The sequence below is a fragment of the Somniosus microcephalus genome, chromosome 1 (assembly GCF_052327205.1).
Source record: "Somniosus microcephalus isolate GS21.2 chromosome 1, FLI_Smic_1.0, whole genome shotgun sequence".
Taxonomy (NCBI): Eukaryota; Metazoa; Chordata; class Chondrichthyes; order Squaliformes; family Somniosidae; genus Somniosus; species Somniosus microcephalus.
The window spans coordinates 157,773,843-157,794,076 of NC_140987.1; the positions used below are offsets into that span (position 1 = coordinate 157,773,843).

A 20,234-nucleotide genomic window follows, 5' to 3' on the forward strand; every position below is an offset into this window, starting at 1 on the left:
ACACCACATCCACTGATTCCCCCTCATCTATTCTGCTAGTTGCAACCTCAAAAAACTGATTCATCAAACATGATTTCCCTCTGCCTCTGCCCAATCCTATTATTATTTTCTAAGTGCCCTGTTACCACTTCCTTAATAATAGATTCTAGCACTTTCCCTATTACTGATGTCAGGCTAACTGGTCTGTAGTTCCCCGTTTCCTCTCTCCCTCCTTTCTTAAATAGTGGGGTTACATTTGCTATCTTCCAATCCGCAGGAACCATTCCAGAATCTATGGAATTTTGGAAGATGACGACCAATGCATCCACTATCTCTACAGCCACCTCTTTTAAAACCCTAGGATGTAGACCATCAGATCCAGGGGATTTATTGGCTCTCAGTCCCATTAATTTCTCCAGTTCTATTTTTTTTTTTTTTTTACTAATACTAATTTCTTTCAGTTCTTCATTCTTGCTAGACCCTTGGTTCCCCGCTATTTCCAGGAGGGTTTTTGCATCTTCTTCCGTGAAGACAGACACAAAGGGCTGGATTTTGCCAACCCTGCGGAGGCAGGTTTGGAGGCGGGACTGCCGGGAAAATGGCAGAATCTGGGGGCTGGTGCCCAACCCGCCCCCAGGCCATCTTGCCAGGAGGTGGATAGCTGTCCCGTGCCAAGTCCCGTCTCCTTGGAGGCGGGAAGGGATTACAGCCATTTAACAGGTAGTTAACAGGCAGATAAGAGGATTATCCCCATTTTGCCCACACAAGTGCGGGCTTCCCGAAGGCTCCGAAAGCCGCCAGGGTCACCGAGGCGAGTAGTAGGTCTCCTGGGGTCGAAGGGGTGCAAAAGTGCACTTTGAAGGTAAGTGAAGGGTGCAAGAGTGGAGAGGTGAGTATCTGAGGAGAGTGGAAAGTGATCGAAAATTTTTACTTACCTTTGTTTCTGCAGGCTTCAATCGGTGGGTATGCAGAGAGTCTCGCACCTCCGTGGCAGAGATGACAGATAGCCATTGCATTCTCCAATGCAACAACCATCTAATTTCTGCAAAAGAGGTTTGATGAGTTCTTGTATTCAAGAACTCATCAAACTACAGAGAATGTCAGTGTTTGACAGCTTCACAGAGCTGTCAAACAATGACAATTCATCTGTCAAAAATTTTTGACAGATGAGATGTCCTATATTGATGTTCTCTGTAACCGGCTTTCCCTTAATTGGCCTGCTAAGCCCGCTGGTCAATCAAGGGAAAATAGCGTGGGTTGGCCAGAAGTTGATGGAGGCAGGACTGAAACCCGACAAGTGGGAGTCCCGCCTCCAAAAGCTCCCCATTGGCAAAATCCAGCCCAAAGTATCAGTTTAATTTCTCTGCCATTTCCTTATTTCCCATTATAATTTCTCCTGTCTCCGCCTGTAAGGGACCCACATTTACTTTCGCCAATCTTTTCCTATTTACATACCTATAGAAGCTTTTACAGTCTGTTTTTATGTCTCTCGCTAGTTTAATCGTTCATCAATTTCTTGGTCCTCCTTTGCTGAATTCTAAAATCCTTCCAATCCTCAGCCTTACTACTCTTTTTGTCAACATTATAAGCCTCTTCCTTTAATCTAATACTAGCTTTAATTTGAAAGAAAAACAAAGAAAATACTGCAGATGCTGGAAATCTGAAATAAAAACAGAAAATGCCAGAGATACTCAGCCGGTCAGGCAGCATCTGTGAAGAGAGAAACAGAGTTAACGTTTCAGGTCGATGACCTTTTGTCTGAGCTTTAATTTCTCTTGTTAGCCTTCTGAGCACTCAATGCAGATTGTTAATGTTTTTTCCTTAGGCTTCCTGCTGGATAAATGCATACATTTAGATGCTTGAGGATTTCATATTTTAATTACTTTTGATTGAAAATAATTTTTCATTTTCTTTGATTTTGCAGAGCAGGATATCAATAATAATGGATATCTAAATCTCATCAATTTACAAACAAACACTGCTATTAGTGATCACTATCATAGACAGTCAGCTGTGGTTCAGTGGTAGCACTCTCGCCATTGAGTCAGAAGGTTGTGGGTTCAAGTCGCAGTCATGCTGAAGACCTGTGCTCCAGAACTAGCCGCATCTCTAGCCAAGCAGTTCCAGTACAGCTATAGCTACCCGATAATGTGGAAAACTGCCCAGGTGTGTCCTGTACACAAAAAGCAGAAATCCAATCCGGCCAATTACAGCACTATTAGTCTACTCTCAATCATCAGCAAAGTGATGGAAGGTGTCGTCGACAGCGCTGTCAAGCAGCACTTGCTCACCAATAACATGCTCACCGATGCTCAGTTTGGATTCCGCCAGGTTCACTCGGCTCCAGACCTCATTGTAGCCTTGGTCCAAGCATGGGCAAAAGAGCTGAATTCCAGAGGTGAGGTGAGAGTCACTGCCCTTGACATCAAGGCAGCATTTGACTGAGTGTGGCATCAAGGAGCTCTAGTAAAATTGAAGTCAATGGGAATCAGGGGGGAAACTCTCCACTGGCTGGAGTCATACCTAGCACAAAGGAAGATGGTTGTGGTTGATCTCAGCCCCAGGACATCGCGGCAGGAGTTCCTCAGTAGTATCCTAGGCCCAACCATCTTCAGCTGCTTTATCAATGACCTTCCCTCCATCATAACGTCCTAAATGGAGATGTTCGCTGGTGATTGCACAGTGTTCAGTTCCATTCACAACTCTTAAAATAATGAAGCAGTCCATACCCGCATGCAGCAAGATCTGGACGACATTCAGGCTTGGGCTGATATGTGACGCAAATGTTATTTGCCACTTAAGTGCTGGGCAGTAACTATCTCCAACAAGCAAGAGTCTAACCACCGACCCTTGACATTCAACGGCATTACCATCGCCGAATCCCCCACCATCAACATCCTGGGGGGTCACCATTGACCAGAAACTTAACTGGATCAGCCACAAATACTATGGCAACAAGAGCAGGTCAGAGGCTGGGTATTCTGCAGAGTATGTCTCACCTCCCGACGTCGCAATTTTACTAGAGCTCCTTGATGCCACACTCGGTCAAATGCTGCCTTGATGTTAAGGGCAGTGACTCTCACCTCACCTCTGGAATTCAGCTCTTTTGTCCATGCTTGGACCAAGGCTACAATGAGGTCTGGAGCGGAGTGATCCTGGCGGAATCCAAACTGAGCAGCGGTGAGCATGTTATTGGTGAGTAAGTGCCGCTTGATAGCGCTGTCGACGACACCTTTCCACCATCTACAAGGCACAAGTCAGGAGTGTGATGGAATACGCTCCACCTGCCTGGATGAGTGCAGCTTCAACAACACTCAAGAAGCTCGACACCATCCAGGACAAAGCAGCCCGCTTGATTGGCACCCCATCCACCACCTTAAACATTCACTCCCTCCACCACCGGCACACCGTGGCTGCAGTGTGTACCATCTACAAGATGCACCGCAGAACCTCGCCAAAGCTTCTTCGGCAGCACCTCCCAAACCCTCGACCTCTACCACCTAAAAGGACAAGGGCAGCAGGCACATTGGAACACCATCACCTGTAAGCTCCCCTCCAAGTTAGACACCATCCTGACTTGGAAATATATCGCCATTCCTTCATCATCGCTGGGTCAAAATCCTGGAACTCCCTCCCTAAAGAGCACTGTGGGAGTACCTTCACCACAAGGACTGCAGTGATTCAGGAAGGTGGCTCACTACCACCTTTTCAAGGGCAATTGGGGATGGGTAATAAATGCTGGCCTTGCCAGCAACGCCCACATCTCAGCAACGAATAAAAAAAAATTTTAGGAAGATAAATAGTAATATTTGTCATTTCACTCAAAAAATTCTTATTTTTGGGATATAGGAAGACACTGGCCTAGAAATTGGTTTGCGCATTAATCAAGGTACAAGCTGCTACAGCGTGTGCTACACACACCTAATGAGGCCAGTGGCAAGGCTATGGCAAATTGGTCCGCCAGTCTCTTTAGTATAGTGCTAGCAACCTGTGGTTGCCAGTCGCAGCCCCCAAGACAGCTCGCTAGTCGCAAGGGGGCTAGGAAGAATGTTCGGCTAGGATGCCAGCCGAGAACCTAAGTTAAGTTCTGGGGGATGGAAATCAAGGGGAGTTGGCAAATGGTTCGCTGTTTTAATGTGGAGCTGGAAAGCGGGTGCAACCTGTTCACATTTCACCCATAGTATTTATTGCCAATCATTAGTTCCCAGAGGGCATTAAGAGTCAACCACACAGCATAAGATTGCCATCAAATGTAGGCCAGACCAAGTAGGGGTGGCAGCTTCCCTTCCCTGAAGGACAGTTTAGCTTTTACAACAATCCAGAAGCTCTCATGGCTATTTCTCCTGGTGCTGGGAAACAAATTAACAGATTTATTCAATCAATTTCACAACTTGCTATGGTTTTGACCTCTCAATCTCTAGGTTGCAAGACCAGTACCATAACCACTAGGCTACAGTACCTATGTTACCATTTGCTGTAATACAAATCATTACCAGTAATATTTGACTTTAATAGTATCCTCAAGGTAAAATTAACCTCTATATGGTCTTTTCAGTGTAACCTGTAGAAATTCTTGTTTAGGATTTTCACACTGTGCACTCGCTCAAGGGAATCAGTGCAGGAAAAACTGACTTCATAGAATTATACAGAGTAATTACAGGCCAGTCAGCCTAACCTCGGCGGTGTGCAAATTATTGGATAAATTTCTGAGGGTCAGTATTAATCGGCATTTAGAAAGGCATGGATTAATCAAGGACAGTCAGCATGGATTTGTTAAGGGAAGGTTGTGTCTGACGAACTTGATTGAATTTTTTGAGATCCCTGAAGGTAGCAGGACAGGTATATAAGGCAGTTAAGAAGGCATACTTGCCTTTAGTAGTCGAGGCAGCCTTTAGTAGTCGAGGCATAGAATATAAGAGCAGGGAGGTTATGCTAGAACTGTATAAAACACTAGTTAGGTCACAGCTAGCATACAGTTCTGGTCACATTACAGGAAGGGTGTGATCACACGAGAGAGGGTGCAGAGGAGATTTATGAGGATGTTGCCAGGACTGGAGCATTTTAGCGGAGGGGAAAGATTTGATAGGCTGGGGTTGTTTTCTTTGGAACACAGGAGGCTGAGGCGAGATTTAATTGAGGTGTATAAATTTATGAGGGGCCTAGATAGAGTGGCTAGGAAGGGCCTATTTCCCTTAGTAGAGGGGTCAATAAACCGGGGGCCTAGAATTAATGTAATTGGTGGAAGGATTAGAGGGGAGTTGAGGAGAATATTTTTCACCCAGAGGGTGGTGGGGGTCTGGAACTCACTGCCTGAAAGGGTGGTAGAGGCAGAAACCCTCACCACATTTAAAAAGTACTTGGACATGCACTTGAAGTGTCATTATCTACCAGGCTACGGACCAAAAGCTGGAAAGTGGGATTAGGCTGGATAACTCTTTCGGCCTGCACAGACATGATGGGCCGAATGGCCTCCTTCAGTGCCATAAATTTCTGTGATTCTAAGAGGAGGTAATTCAGCCCATTGTGCCTGTGCCGGCTTTTTGAAGGAGCTATCCAATTAATCCCATTCCCCTGCTCTTTCCCCATAGCTCTGCATATTTTTCATTTTCAAGCAAATATCCAAATGCCTTTTGAAAGTTACTATTTATTGAATCTGCTTCCACCACCCTTTCGGGCAGTGCATTCCAGGGCCGTGAAATTTGACTCCATAGCGGTGGTAGTTTTGGCTGATTTTGAAGGGAAAAAATGGCGTCCGCCTCGCTTACGCCCATTTCCGACGCGGCCCGCGTTCATCATCTTAGTAAGGGGGAATAGCACGGGCGGTACGTGTGTGCACAGGCAGTATGCAGAGTAGGCAAATCGTGACGTCAGTCAGCATGTAACACTGATTTGACGCACGACCTGCCATTTACAACATTGCCACTCCATGCAACCCTTTCCTAAACACGCACAGCTGAACGCACAAGGGTCTCCCCCCACCAGCACTACTTAAAGGAATACATCCAACTTGCAGGTTAATTGCTTATTGCTATCTACTGGCTCTTGCAGAGTTTGTAGAAGCACTGGGTTGCTGGAAGAGATTTGAAAAGTAGGGAACGTTTGCAGGAGTTCTGCTGGACGTTGGGAAGGCTTTGGCTGCGACTGGAAGGCCTCTGAGTACACCACTTGCTCAATGTTCCCTCTAATTTTTTGAAGGGGGAATGGCCCCTTTAACGGGCTGTGCAGCCCATTCAAATTTCCGTGCATGCCTGGTGACGTAAGAAAACTACTAGGTACTTGGTCTAAGCGTTAAACAAAGCTTTAATCAACTGTTTTACAACATGGAGGTCTAGTTGTGTCCTTCACTAGTTCCTGTTAAGAATGTCCTGCGCAAGCTGGGCTCATGCCCGAGTATTTATACTCTCCCTGGACAGCGCCACCCGTAGGCTGCTGAGTATTATTTCATAAGTCTTTCTTTCATGAATGACTGATTCATGTCACCTGGTTTTTCCATTTAAAAGCCAGTGAATCGGCTGCATGGTTCCTCCAGACTGCTGCGCGACTGCGCAGCTTAATGGTAACATTGCACTTGCTCCCAGTCATGGAGGCTCTAGGCCCGATGCACTGCAACATGACAGGGAGATGGTGCAGAGGCAACAAAGAAGACAAGTTGCTCGCAGAGGGAGGAGGCGAAGAGGAGGAATTGGAAGAGGAAGAATGCACATCCACGTTCCATGAGCGCATCATCAGACTCCGGTTCCCTTGAATGAAACCCCAGATCCCCGTTGCTCAACACTTCTCCAGCTTAACATCCCTCTGCCAGCTGTGGCTCAATGCGTAGCACTCTCGCCTTGGAGTCAGAAGGTCGTGGGTTCAAGTCCCACTCCAGATACTTGAGTACAGAAATCTAGGCGGACACTCCAGTGCAGTACTGAGGAAGTGCTGTCTTTCGGACGAGACGTTAAACCGAGGCCCCGTCTGCTCTCTCAGGTGGACGTAAAAGATCCCATGGCACTATTTTGAAGAGCAGGGGAGTTATCCCGTGTCCTGGTCAATATTTATCCCTCAACCAACATCACTAAAACAGATTATCTGGTCATTATCACATTGCTGTTTGTGGAAGCTTGCTGTGTGCAAATTGGCTACCGCATTTCCTACATTACAACAGTGACTATACTTCAAACATTACTTCATTTGCTGTAAAGCGCTTTGAGACGTCCAGTGGTCATGAAAGGCGCTATATAAATGCAAGTCTTTCTTTCTTTCAACATTTCCCCACCTTAACATTCCTCTGTCATGGAACATCACAGCATCCTCCTGGCCACAATGCTGAAATGAAAGCCACCACAAAACAAACATCCCAACCAAATTTATAAATCAATCAATGCAATATTACATAACAAAGCCAACTAATCAGACTTGTGCATGCCCTTAGTGCTTGTCTTCCGTGTACCTATGCCTGACTTAGTGCTCCTACAAAGTGCTGCCCCAGCGGCTGCACCATGGCTGGTGGAAGGCTGCTGACTTTCAGTGAGAGAGACTGCAGATGGCCTTGCAGGACAAGCTCGAGTAGCTCTAGGCCTAGAAGGCCTGGCAGCGGACTGTACCACCTTGGCATGGGCGGCAGGAGTCTGGACTAATGGCTGACAGGCAACAGCAAGGACATTGGTGGGAGGGCAATTGCTGTCATCCTGAGAGGACTGCAGGTTTTTGCTCCATGATGCTAATGCCACTCCCCCAGCAATCCTAGTAATCTGTTGGAGGACAGATTGCTGGACTGCTGTGATACCCCGCAAGCCCCTTTCAACACTGGTAAACCCAGCTACAATGGCAGCAGTCTGAGCTTGTGTGGCATCAAGCTGAGCCTACATGAGAGCAGTCAGAGCTTGCATGACAGAAGTCTGAGCTTCCACTGCAGCACTCAGACGTTGGGTCGCTTCCGCTTGTGCGGCAATGGAAGCTGAGACATCGCCCATCACATCCAGCATCATGGTTACATTCACAAGTGCGCTGATGGAGTTGCCTAGCACTTCCGTGCTGGAAATCATGAACTCCAAATTCTGCACAAAGCCCTGTGCAAAGTTGGTGCCGGACTCATCCGTGCTCCTCGACAGTGATAACACACTATCTGGCAGGCTTGCCAATGCACCAAGCATTTGTGTGTGCATGCCCATCACCCTTCTTCTGTAGGCTGCCCCATCAAACTCAGAGTCTTCTGCAGCAGAACTTGTGTGTGACCTCACCCTCCGGGGAGCTGGCACCTGCGCTACACTTTCCCCTACCAGGTTGCAGGCCACTCATGCCCGGTGACTCTTCACGTGCAGATCCCGCCTCTTAGTACTATGCTCTAAAACACGTACAGTGCCAGTATCTGAGCTGGTGCCTGCGAGTGTGAGATGGAGTGACGGTGTCTCTTCTTTTCATCACTTTCCTCTTGTTCTACCTGCACTGGCTGGCCAGGTTGGAGTTCTTGGGTATCTGAAAGGAGAAAGGCACAAGGATAGAGTTGTGGGGAGGGAGGAGGGGGGGGAATCAAGATGAGCACGCTTACACCATCAGCAGCTTGTAAGAAAGAGATTGTGGGATGAGAGAGAAGTGGGACACAAGGAGGAAGATTAGGTATGAGCATACCGTCATTTTCAATGGTTTCAGCCTCACCGCTCACCACGGCCTCAGTGACGGCCCCTCCAATAATGTCGAGCACAGTCTCCTTCAGCTGGGTAAGGCTATGCAGGCTTGCCTGTCCACCGTCGATTAGCTGCTGGCATTAACCTCATCGGCTAACTGCTCCCAGTGCCTTTGCAGTGTGCGTCTGGAGGGTCAACTGCGGATAGAGGACCTGTCTCCTCCTTTCCACCCACTGCACTAAGACCTCTAGTGCTGCATCCGAGAACCTTCGAGCCCTTTCTCTGGCCTGTTGAACCATTATTCACTCTTCTGCTTTCTGAGCCTTGCCTCCACAACCAGTTGCATGAGCTGCTGCAGCCAGAATGCACCTCTCCTTTAAGAGGTGCAGACAGCCTTTAAGAAGTAGAGGCTAGTTTTAATTGGAACTAGCCTCACACGAACCTGGGCCCCCGCTGAGCATTCAGCGCTGGGCTGAACACGGCAATCATTGTAATTAGAACTTTGTGCTGTCTGCATTCCTTTCAACAGCCACAGGACGTTACTGGCCCTCCTGCTAGAGGAAACAGTTTCTCTCTATCTACTCTCATCATAACCCATTTGTCCTTCACTGAAATCAACAGAGTTGAGGGGTATACTGCACAAGAATAAATACTAGAGCAATCATTGGATTAGAATTCAGAAGAGGGGATTTTTCTAAAATTGTGGTTACCTGAAGTTGGTAGTGGTTTGTACATCTCCAAATATTGTTCGCCATGTAACACCTGTAATAAGTGCAGAAAATCCATCACACATTCGTGAAATGCTTGGTAAAGCAAGAAAGGAAAAACCCTTACTTTCACATAATTACAAAAAAAGTTTGTCATTGTCCTGTTTAATCAAGATTTTAAAATTTAGCACACCTTTTTAAAGTTGGATAAGCTCACAAAATGTATTTTATCTACAAATAACGCATTAAAATAATTGGGACAAGCAACAAAACTTAAGCACATATTCTGTTTAAAAACCATCATATTTTTAAAAGCAAAAAGTAGGAACACAGGAATATACGGGACTAGAAAAGATCAATTTGGCGGCTCCAAAAGTTAAAAAAAAACAGTATATACTTCTATTAAATATCAATCACTTCCTTTGCCACAAAACTAACCAATTCGCTCTTGAATTTGCTTCCACCCTCGCTCTAGACAGTGTGTTCCACAAGTTCATCGCATGTGAAGCTGTTAAATCCAGTGTCCTAGAAATTCGACCCTGCAGCACCCCTTTAATGGGTACTAAACGGCCTCCAATATGGCGGGCAGGAAGCATACAGTAATTATGAGCCTAAAGTGCACGGTCCGCCATATTAGAATAGGCAAACAAAATAAAAATCGCCATCCGTGGCCCACTTCTGAAACAGGTGTTAGGTCCTTTGCATATGCAAATAAGAGGCTTCATGCCTGTATGAACCCCCTCTGTAATATTGGTTTACCAAGGCAGATGGCGCCAGCTGCATTCAGGAATTCCAGGTCTACTGACAAATTCCAGGTCTACTGACAAATTCCTCTCCGATCCCCCAGGCGATTGAAACTAGTCCAAGAGATCACATTGACCATGCACAAGTCAACTGTTAATCCCCTTACCTTCTATATGATGCAATCTCTGCCCAGTCACGAGCCAGCACACATTGTGCAAGCCAGCAACCCATTTTCAGAAGCTCACTACTCTCTAGGAAAGAAGAACTGCCGACCATCTAGCCTATTCCTACTTTTGCGTAGTTTAAAAACATGTCCCCTGCTCATCCCTTGACTTCACTTCAAACACTTCTTTATCTACTTGATATCGGAGTTCCAGTGCTTGGTCATCTCCCAGGTTGAAGTTGCAGACATGAGCATGGCCCACAGTTAAACACGATTTCAAGGAGGGAAAGCCTCCCTTCTTCCTGTTCCAGCTGGAATGACTCCTGGAAGTGCATGTCCTCTATGTGCATTGTTAATGTGCCAGCATGCTGCCCGCACGTGTGAGAGCCAGAGAAAACTCTACCCATACTAAATGGTGAGCCGAGCATAGATGTATCTCGGAGGACAGCGTGCAGAAGATGTACACCCCAAGAAAGTAAAAGGCAATTGAGTCTGGATTGACTGCTCTGACCATCTCCAATCCTCTTTTATTTAGTTAACAGCCTAATGGTGCATGAACATTTATCTAATAGCGACCATAATACGATTGAGTTCAATGTTGTGTATGAAAGGGAGAAACCTGAAACAGCTAAGATTCTAGATTTAGGTAAGGCCGACTTCAATGCGATGAGACAAGAGACTATCCACAGTAAACTGGGCAAATCTGTTAATGAGTAAAACAACAGAAGATCAACGTGAGGTGTTCAAAAAAGAATTTAACGTGATAAAAAAAACAGTTTATACCCCTAAGGGGCAAGAGTTCTCCTTGCCAAAAAAAACAGCCATGGATGACAAAAGAGGTATGGGATAACATAAAACTAAAAGAAAAAGCATACAAAAAATAGCACAGATCCTGGCAAATGGGAGAGATACAAAGGGTGACAAAACAGATAGTAAGAGCTAGAAAAAGCAAGTATTAAAAGAAACTTGCAAAGGATATGAAAATCAACAATTTTTTTTGCAAATATGTTAGGAAAAAGAGGGTGGTCAAAAGCAATGCGGGCAGTTTAAAAACTGATAAATGTTGATATTGTAAATGAAAATAAGGAAATGACAGACATGTTAAATAATTACTTTGCATCAGTATTTACAGTGGAGGAAGAGGATAGTATGCCAGACACCCCAAGAAACTAATTTTGAATCAGGAACAGGGACTCACAATAATTAACGTAAGCAAATCAACAGTACTGAAGAAAATAAGGGCTTGGATTTTGCAGTCGGCAGCGTACCTATGGAGTACACCGCCGGTATCCGAATATAATGTGAACTTACCTGATGGGGACCCTCCTTCGCGAACTTGCTGTTTGAAGCTGCATACTAGAGGGCAGCATAATGGCCCACAGATCCCAGGGGCGCAGCGTGCGCTGAAGCATACCTGGGATCATGTGGGCTGGTGCTCCAATCAGGAAGCAGAAGGTCTCTGAATTGATCTTTGAAGCATTTATATTTGGTGAATAAGCGTTGCAATAAGCTTCGGATACCCATAGCTCCAATTTTACCTTCAATTAAAACAAGGATAGTCCGATTTTTAAACCTTCATCCGAAGTGCGTTTTGCATTTTGCCTCTTGTCCGATGAATTGATGGCGCAAGAATGATACTGGGATAAGATCAAGCATTTGTTTATCAAAATAATAAGAAGTGCAGTTTTAAGTATTAATGTGTAGTTGAATACTTCATTGCGTGTGTATGCTTGTCAATTTGTGCTATTCCACATTTTCTCCGGGTGCTGTCCCAAATGAGACACTCAGGTTCTACAACATTCCTGGATGTCATCTAATTGGATAAAAAAAAGCATCCAGTACAGTAATAAAGCATCAGATGAAGATTTTTTTATACCCCTTATTTTGTGGAAACAGGCCTGTTTCCACCAGCTGTAAAATTTTCGTACATAATTGCTGGGCAGTTAGTCCAACTCTGCACTAGCAATTAGGTTTTCAATGTCGGTGCGGGTGATGTGTCAAGTTTCGACTTGACAGATCGCAAGTTCAGGAGCGCTCTCAGATTCTGGCCCAATGTCACTAAAGAGTGACAATTCCCCAGGACCAGATCGTTTCCATCCCAGGGCTTTAAAGGAAGTAGGTGAGAACATTGCAGGTGCCCTAACTATAATCTTGCAAAGTTCTCTCAATTCAGGAACCGTTCCTTTAGATTGGAAAATTGTACATATCACTCGCTATTTAAGAAAGGTGAGAGGGAAACCAGGGAATTATAGACCAGTTAGCCTAACATCTGTTGTTGGGAAATTACTAGTCTTTGGGAAATTACTAGAGTCTATAATAAAGGATAGTGTGACTGAAAATCTTGAAAATTTTCAGCTGATCAGAGAGAGCCAGCATGGATTTGTAAAGGGTACGTTATGCCTGACGAACCTGATTTAATTTTTTGAAGAGGTGACTAAAGTAATGGACAGGGGAATATCTATGAATGTTATTTATATGGGCTTCCAGAAGGCATTTGATATAGTCCCTTATAAGAGACTGGTAGCTAAAGTTGAAACTCATGGAATTGAGGGCAAATTATTGACCTGGTTAGGACATTGGCTGAGCAGCAAAAAACTGAGGGTAGGGATAATGGGCAGGCACTCATTGGCAGGATGTGCCTAGTGGTGTCCCACAAGGATGTGTTGGGGCCTCAATTATTCACTGGCCTAGAAATTCAGTTGACTGCGCCAGCCGTTAGCGCCTTAGGAGGAGCAGATCTCGAGCGCTAGGCGCTTAGCGCCCGGGCGCAGCGCGATCTGCGCCTCGCCCCAACTTCAGTAGACATTTCGCGCCGTTGCAAAGTCATTGCGCGCGCTCATCTGCGCGCGCAGATCATGACGTCATTTCGTTGTGCGACGCCCTTTGTGCGCCCGGAACCGGAACTTCACTCGCGCCGCCCCATTGTGCGCCTGGCGGCCCGAACGACTGTGAAGTGGAACGGTACACAGCCGAGGCGGGCCGCGGGGAGCGCAAATTAAAGGGCACTCCTGCAGTAGAAAAGGCAGCCGTTTTGCAACACTCCTTCTTAGGAAGAAGAAGAACCAGGAGGTGGAGGTGGAGGAGGTGGTGGAGGAGGTGGTGGAGGTGGTGGTGGAGGTGACCGGTCCCACATAACAAACTGATGGAGAGCAGCCCTCCACAAATACACTAGTCTCGGCCTTTCAAAAAAACAAATCCACCCTCCCCCTTTAAGAGCTCACCGGTGCCGGCAATCAGCAGCTCGCCGCACCTGCCCTGCGCCCAACTTCCGGTGTTAGCGCCCCGGGCTGCCGGCTTAGCGCCTAAAGAGAGTCGTGCATCGCCTGTTTTAGCGCTCGAGCAAACTCTTAGGGCGAAGCTACTGAATATCGGCGAAGTGGCCTCGACTTTGCGCCGGGCGCAAACTTTAGCGGCCGCCCGACTTTAACGCCCCAAAAGTGGCTATAATGAATTTCTAGGCCACTGTATTTATTAACGATTTAGGTAACAGATAGAGGCCACATAGCCAAGCTTGCCGATGACACAAAGATAGGTGGCACTGTAAGCAGTGTAGATGGAAGCATAAAATTACAGAGATATTAATAGATTAAGTGAATCGGCAAAACTGTGGCAAATGGATTTCAATCTAAGTGTGGGGTCATCCACATTGGACCAAAAAAGATCAGAGTACTTTCTAAATGGTGGTGAAAAGCTAGAAACAGTGGAAGTCCAAAGAGACTTAGGGGTCCATGTACATAGATCATTAAAATGTTATAGACAGATACAGAAAGTAATCAAAAAGGCTAATGAAATGCTGGCCTTCATACCTAGAGGATTAGAATACAAGGAAGTAGAAGTCATGCTACAACTATACAAAGCCCTGGTTAGACCACACCTGAAATGCTGTGTTAAGTTCTGAGTTCCACACCTTAGGAAAGATGTATTGGCCTTGGAGGAATGCAGCATAGATTTACTAGAATGATACCTTGCAACAAGGGTTAAATTACGAGGAGAAATTACACAAACTAGGATTGTATTCCCTGGAATTTATAAGATTATGGGGTGATTTGATCAAAGTTTTCAAGATATTAAGGGGAACTGATAGGGTAGATAGAGAGAAACCATTTCCACTGGTTGGGGAGTCTAGGACTAGGGGACAAAGCCTAAAATTTAGAGCTAGGCCTTTCAGAAGTGAAATTAGGAAACACTGCTACACACAAAGGGTGGTAGAAGTTTGGAACTCTTTCGCAAATGGCAGTTGATGCTAGATCAATTAATTTTAAATCTGAGATTGATAGATTTTTGTTAACCAAAGGTTTAAAGGATAGTGAAACAGTTTGGGTGGAGATAAGGAATAATAAGGGGGAAAAGTCACTAGTGGGCGTAGTCTATAGGCCTCCTAACAGTTGCAACTCTGTTGGTCGGAGTATAAATCAGGAAATAGTTGGGGCTTGTAATAAGGGAACAGCTATAATCATGGGGGATTTTAACTTTCATATTGACTGGACTAATCAAATTGGGCATGGCAGCATTGAGGAAGAGTTCATAGAGTGTATTAGGGACGGGTTCCTTGAGCAGTATGTAACTGAACCGACCAGGGGGCAGGCAACCTCAGATCTGGTCCTGTGTAACGAGACAGGATTAATTAAAAATGTCCTAGTAAAGGATCCCCTTGGAATGAGTGACGATAACATGGTTGAATTCCATATTCAATTAGAGGGTGAGAAGGTTGGATCTCAAACAAGCGTGCTAAGCTTGAATAAAGGAGACTATGAAGGTATGAGAGCGGAATTGAGTAGAGTGGATTGGGAAAATAGATTAAAGGGTAAGACGATACATGATCAGTGGTGTACATTTAAGGAGTTATTTTACAACTTCCAAAAAATATATATTCCACTGAGAAGAAAAGGGTGTAAAAGAAAAGACAGCCATCCGTGGCTAAGTAAAGAAATTAAGGATAGTATTCGACTAAAAACAAGGGCATATAAGGTAGCCAAATCTAGTGGGAGGATAGAGGATTGGGAAAACTTTAAAAGACAGCTAAAAATAACAAAAAGATTGATTAAGAAAGGGAAGATAGATTATGAAAGTAAATTAGCAAAAAATATAAAAACAGATAGTAAGAGTTTTTATAGTTATATAAAAAGAAAAAGGGTGGCTAAAATAAATGTTGGTCCCTTAGAGGATGAGACCGGGAAATTAATGGTGGGAAATATGGAGATGGCAAAAACACTGAATGAATATTTTGTATCAGTCTTTACAGTAGAAGACACTAAGAATATCCCAACATTGGACAAACAGGGGGCTTTAGGGAGGGAGGAGCTAAACACGATCAAAATCACTAAGGATGTGGTACTCGGTAAAATAATGGGACTCAAGGCGGATAAATCACCTGGACCTGATGGCTTACATCCTAGGGTCTTGAGGGAAGTGGCGGTAGGGATTGTGGATGCATTGGTAATAATTTTCCAAAACTCCCTGGACTCAGCAAAGGTCCCGGCAGACTGGAAAACTGCTAATGTAACGCCCTTATTTAAAAAGGGCGGTAGACAGAAGGCTGGAAACTATAGACCGGTTAGCCTAACATCTGTGGTAGGTAAAATATTGGAGTCCATTATTAAGGAGACAGTAACAGGACATTTGGATAATCATAATTTAATAGGACAAAGTCAGCATGGTTTTATGAAGGGGAAGTCATGTTTGACAAATTTGCTGGAGTTCTTTGAGGAAGTAACATATAGGGTGGATAAAGGGGAACCAGTGGACGTAGTGTATTTAGACTTCCAAAAGGCATTTGACAAGGTGCCACACAAAAGATTATTGCTTAAGATAAAAAATCACAGGATTGGGGGTAATATTCTGGCATGGATAGAGGACTGGCTATCTAACAGAAGGCAGAGAGTTGGGATAAATGGTTCATTCTCGGACTGGCAATCAGTAACTAGTGGTGTTCCACAGGGGTCAGTGCTGGGTCCCCAACTCTTTACAATCTATATTAACGATTTGGAGGAGGGGACCGAGTGTAACATATCAAAGTTTGCAGATGATACTAAGATGGGAGGGAAAGTAGTGAGTGAGGAGGACATAAAAAACCTGCAAGGGGACATAGACAGGCTAAGTAAGTGGGCAGAGATTTGGCAGATGGAATACAATACTGGAAAGTGTGAGGTTATGCACTTTGGCAGGAAAAATCGTAGAGCAAGTTATTATCTTAATGGCAAGAAACTGGAAAGTACTGAAGTACAAAGGGATCTGGGGGTCCTGGTGCACGAAACTCAAAAGGTTAGTATGCAGGTGCAGCAAGTGATTAAGAAGGCCAATGGAATGTTGGCTTTCATTGCAAGGGGGATAGAATATAAAAATAGGGAGGTATTGCTTCAGTTGTACAAGGTATTGGTGAGACCGCACCTGGAATACTGCACCTGGAATACTGCATACAGTTTTGGTGTCCATACTTAAGAAGACATACTTGCTCTCGAGTCAGTACAAAGAAGGTTCACTCGGTTAATCCCGGGGATGAGGGGATGGACATATGAGGAGAGGTTGAGTAGATTGGGACTCTACTCATTGGAGTTCAGAAGAATGAGAGGCGATCTTATTGAAACATATAAGATTGTGAAGGGGATGGATCGGGTGGATGCGGGGAGGATGTTCCCGATGATGGGTGAAACTAGAACTAGGGGGCATAGTCTTAGAATAAGGGGCTGCTATTTCAAAACTGAGATGAGGAGGAACTACTTCACTCAGAGGGTGGTAGGTCCATGGAATATGCTGCCCCAAAAAGCTGTAGAAGCTACGTCATTACATAAATTTAAAACAGAAATAGACAGTTTCCTAGAAATAAAGGGTTATGGGGAGCGGGCAGGAATTTGGACATGAGTCTAGGTTCGGATTGGTCATGGCCCTGTGGGTAGCGGAGCGGGTCCAGGGGCCGTGTAGCCTGATCCTGCTCCTATTTCGTGTGTCTAATTCTGTTAGATTCAGGAGATGGTTCTGTGATAGTAGATTGGCGGTTAGGATCAGATCAGCCATGATCTTATTGAATGGCGGAGCAGGCTCGAGGGGCCGATTGGCCTACTCCTGCTCTTATTTCTTATGTTCTTATGTTCTTAAATGTTATTATAGTCTTTTGACAACTTTGTTCCTCAAGCTCAGCTATTCTATATCAGACCTCTCAACTACACCCTGACACGCACTGGGCAGCATAGGTTATGCTTGGTCTGTGAGTGCAAATAATCCTCCCCCACCCAAACATCTAGAGGATACACATGTTGTCACTATAAGACACAATAAAACTTTTGGTCTTCCCAAAATCTACGAAATAGGCATCAAGAAGCAAGAGGAAAATAGCTTCGCAATATTAGCGAACGGGCATCTGATGGTCCCTCAAACAAAAACGTCTTATTTTTCATCTGTGACCCGTGCCAAAAAACACAACTTGTGGATGAATCCATCTTTAGAATATTAGATGCACCATCGGTTGGTGGAAGAACTATTAATTGAACAAACTGTACCCCTGCTCAGGACATACACTATCATCTCTTTTTCAACTAAACATTGGGTCATTAGGGAACCTTTGTACCCTGCAGCCCCATCAAATTACCAGCATATCCATGGAATTGTACTCCAGCAGGAATTGTATGGCTTCAGGACAAGAGGGGAGGGAATAAAAGAAAATTGGGTGGAAAAAATGGTCATAATTAAGATTTCCAAATGGAGGTCCACGAGAAGGTATCAAACACTGGGGATGTTAGTGGTAGAATTTGTACAAATTCATATAAATCTTATTCTTCCTTTGAGAAAACAAAAAATTGATGAATTTGGACATTTTCAATCAAAACTACATAACAAAGACTTTACATGTGGTATAAATATGAAAATATGCCTAATGCTGATAGCATCAATAGAATGGAGGGAAATATATTAGTAGTGTTAGATAATGCTGCAAAATCTTAAACTCAGCTACTACAGTTGATGATAAGATCTTACAAGAAGCTAACTTTGGGAAATTTATGTGCAACTCCAAATAGAATAGGTGACAGATGGTTGAAAACATCAGCTGTACTTGCCTTTGTGAAGTCAATGTTCAGTCCAGGAACAGATGCAAGAGCACCATTCATAGAAGCCAGGGCAGGAATTACCCCAAAAGTAGGCAAACAGGAGAACTCTTCATTTCCTTCAAAAAGAAATTTCAAGTGATCTGGATCCTTTGTTGTCATGCCAACTCCAAGGGCGTAGAGAATAGGCTGCAGATTAGTGTAGGTATATAGAGTCAAGGGCATTTTTTTACCTACAGCTTCATTCTGTAATCAAAAACAAATAAACCAAAAATAATCACATTGTTTTAAAAACAGATACATTTTAAGTCATTCTGAAAGTGAGGGAAGTTTGTACTTTCAAAGTAATCCCTTACAAAAAGTAGAGAAAAAACTCATCAACTATACTGTTCAAGTCTAAGAGCAACTCAGAGTCCATTAATGGGTTTCTACATCAGAATAATACCTGCTCACGTGGTACAACAAACTGTCATTTATACAGTGCCTTTAACACAAAATGTTCTAAAGGCACTTCAGAGACGCAAGGCAATAAAATGGATGCCAAACCAAAGGAAGAGATATTTGCAGGGGTGACTTGGTCATAGGTGGGTCTTAAAGGAAGACAGGGAGGTGGGGGTCTTGGGGAGGGAACTTTTAATTTATTCATTCATGGGATGTGGGCATCGCTGGATGGACCAGCATTTATTGCCCATCCCTAATTATCCTGGAGAAGATGGTGGTGAGCCACCTTTTATGAACCGCTGCAGTCCGTGTGGTGAAGGTACTCCCAACAGTGCTGTTAGGTAGGGTGTTCCAGGATTTTGACCCAGCGACTATGAAGGAAAGGCGATATATTTCCAAGTCAGGATGGTGTGTGACTTGGAGGGTAACTTGGAGGTGATGGTGTTCCCATGCCCCTGCGGCCCTTGTCCTTCTAGGTGGTAGAGTTCGCGGGTTTGGGAGGTGCTGTTGTAGAAGCCTTGGAGAGTTGCTGCAGTGCATCTTGTAGATGATGCACACTGCAACCATGGTGCACTGGTGGTGGAGGAAATGAATGCTTAAAGTGGTGAATGGGTTGCCGTTCAAGCGGGCTGCTTTGTTCTGAATGGTGTTGAACATCCAGGGTGTTACTGGAACTACACGCATCCAGGCAAGTGGAGAGTATTCCATCAGAAACCTGACTTGTGCCTTGTAGGTGGTGGAAAGGCTTTGGCGATTCAGAAGATGAGTCACTCGCCACAGAATACCCAGCCTCTGACCTGCTCCTATAGCCACAGTATTTATGTAACTGGTCCAGTTAAGTTACTGATCAATGGTAACCCCCAGGATGTTGATGTTGGGGGATTCGACGAGGGTAATGCCATTGAATTTCACGGGGAGGTGGTTAAACTCTCTCGTTGGAGATGGTCACTGCCTGGCACATGGGTGGCGCAAATGTTACTTGCCACTCATCAGCCCAAGCCTGGATGTTGTCGAGGTCTTGCTGCATGCGGGCGTGGACTGCTTCATATCTGAGGAATGGAACTAAAGACTGTGCAATCGTCAGTGAACATCCCCACTTATATCCTTACGATGGAGAAATTTCAGAGCGTGGGACGAAGTGGGCTGAAAGAATGCCTGCCAATGGTGGGGCAAAAAGGGGCATGCTCAAGAGGTTCGAGTCAAGAATGGTGAATTAGGAAGTGAGGGTTGTAGAGGTGGATGCTGCTACAGTTGGATGCCAGCGAGGTATTTAAACGCAACGAGGAGAATTTAAAATTTTGAGATGTTGGGGTACTGGGAGCAGAGAGGAGAGAAGGGCCAGAGAGGAGTGGGGAGTAAAAGGGAAATAGAAGTAATGAGCTCAGGTCTAGAGCAGCAACAAAATGTGCATGCGAATAGAACAAAGGGAAATTGGGTGACATAGGCATGGCAGAGATTAAGTGATATATATCACGGTACATCTGAAGGGTCCATCGTAGTCTGCATCAATACTCTTTTGGATCACGACTACCTCTGCTGATGCTTAAACACATTAAAC

At 44.8% G+C, this 20,234-nt stretch overlaps 1 protein-coding gene across 2 annotated transcripts in view; it reads right to left on the reverse strand.

The window, feature by feature from the left end:
* The window catches only part of hsd17b4 (hydroxysteroid (17-beta) dehydrogenase 4), a 235,015-nt gene that overhangs the window by 84,433 nt on the left and 130,348 nt on the right, over nt 1–20,234 (reverse strand). For both annotated transcript variants that reach the window (XM_085986923.1, XM_085986934.1), the window contains exons 13-14: nt 18,248–18,481; nt 9,296–9,347 (exon numbers count right to left, since the gene is read on the reverse strand). In XM_085986923.1, coding sequence (XP_085843049.1) covers nt 9,296–9,347; nt 18,248–18,481 — 286 coding nt within the window. The remainder of the gene's footprint in view (nt 1–9,295; nt 9,348–18,247; nt 18,482–20,234) is intronic.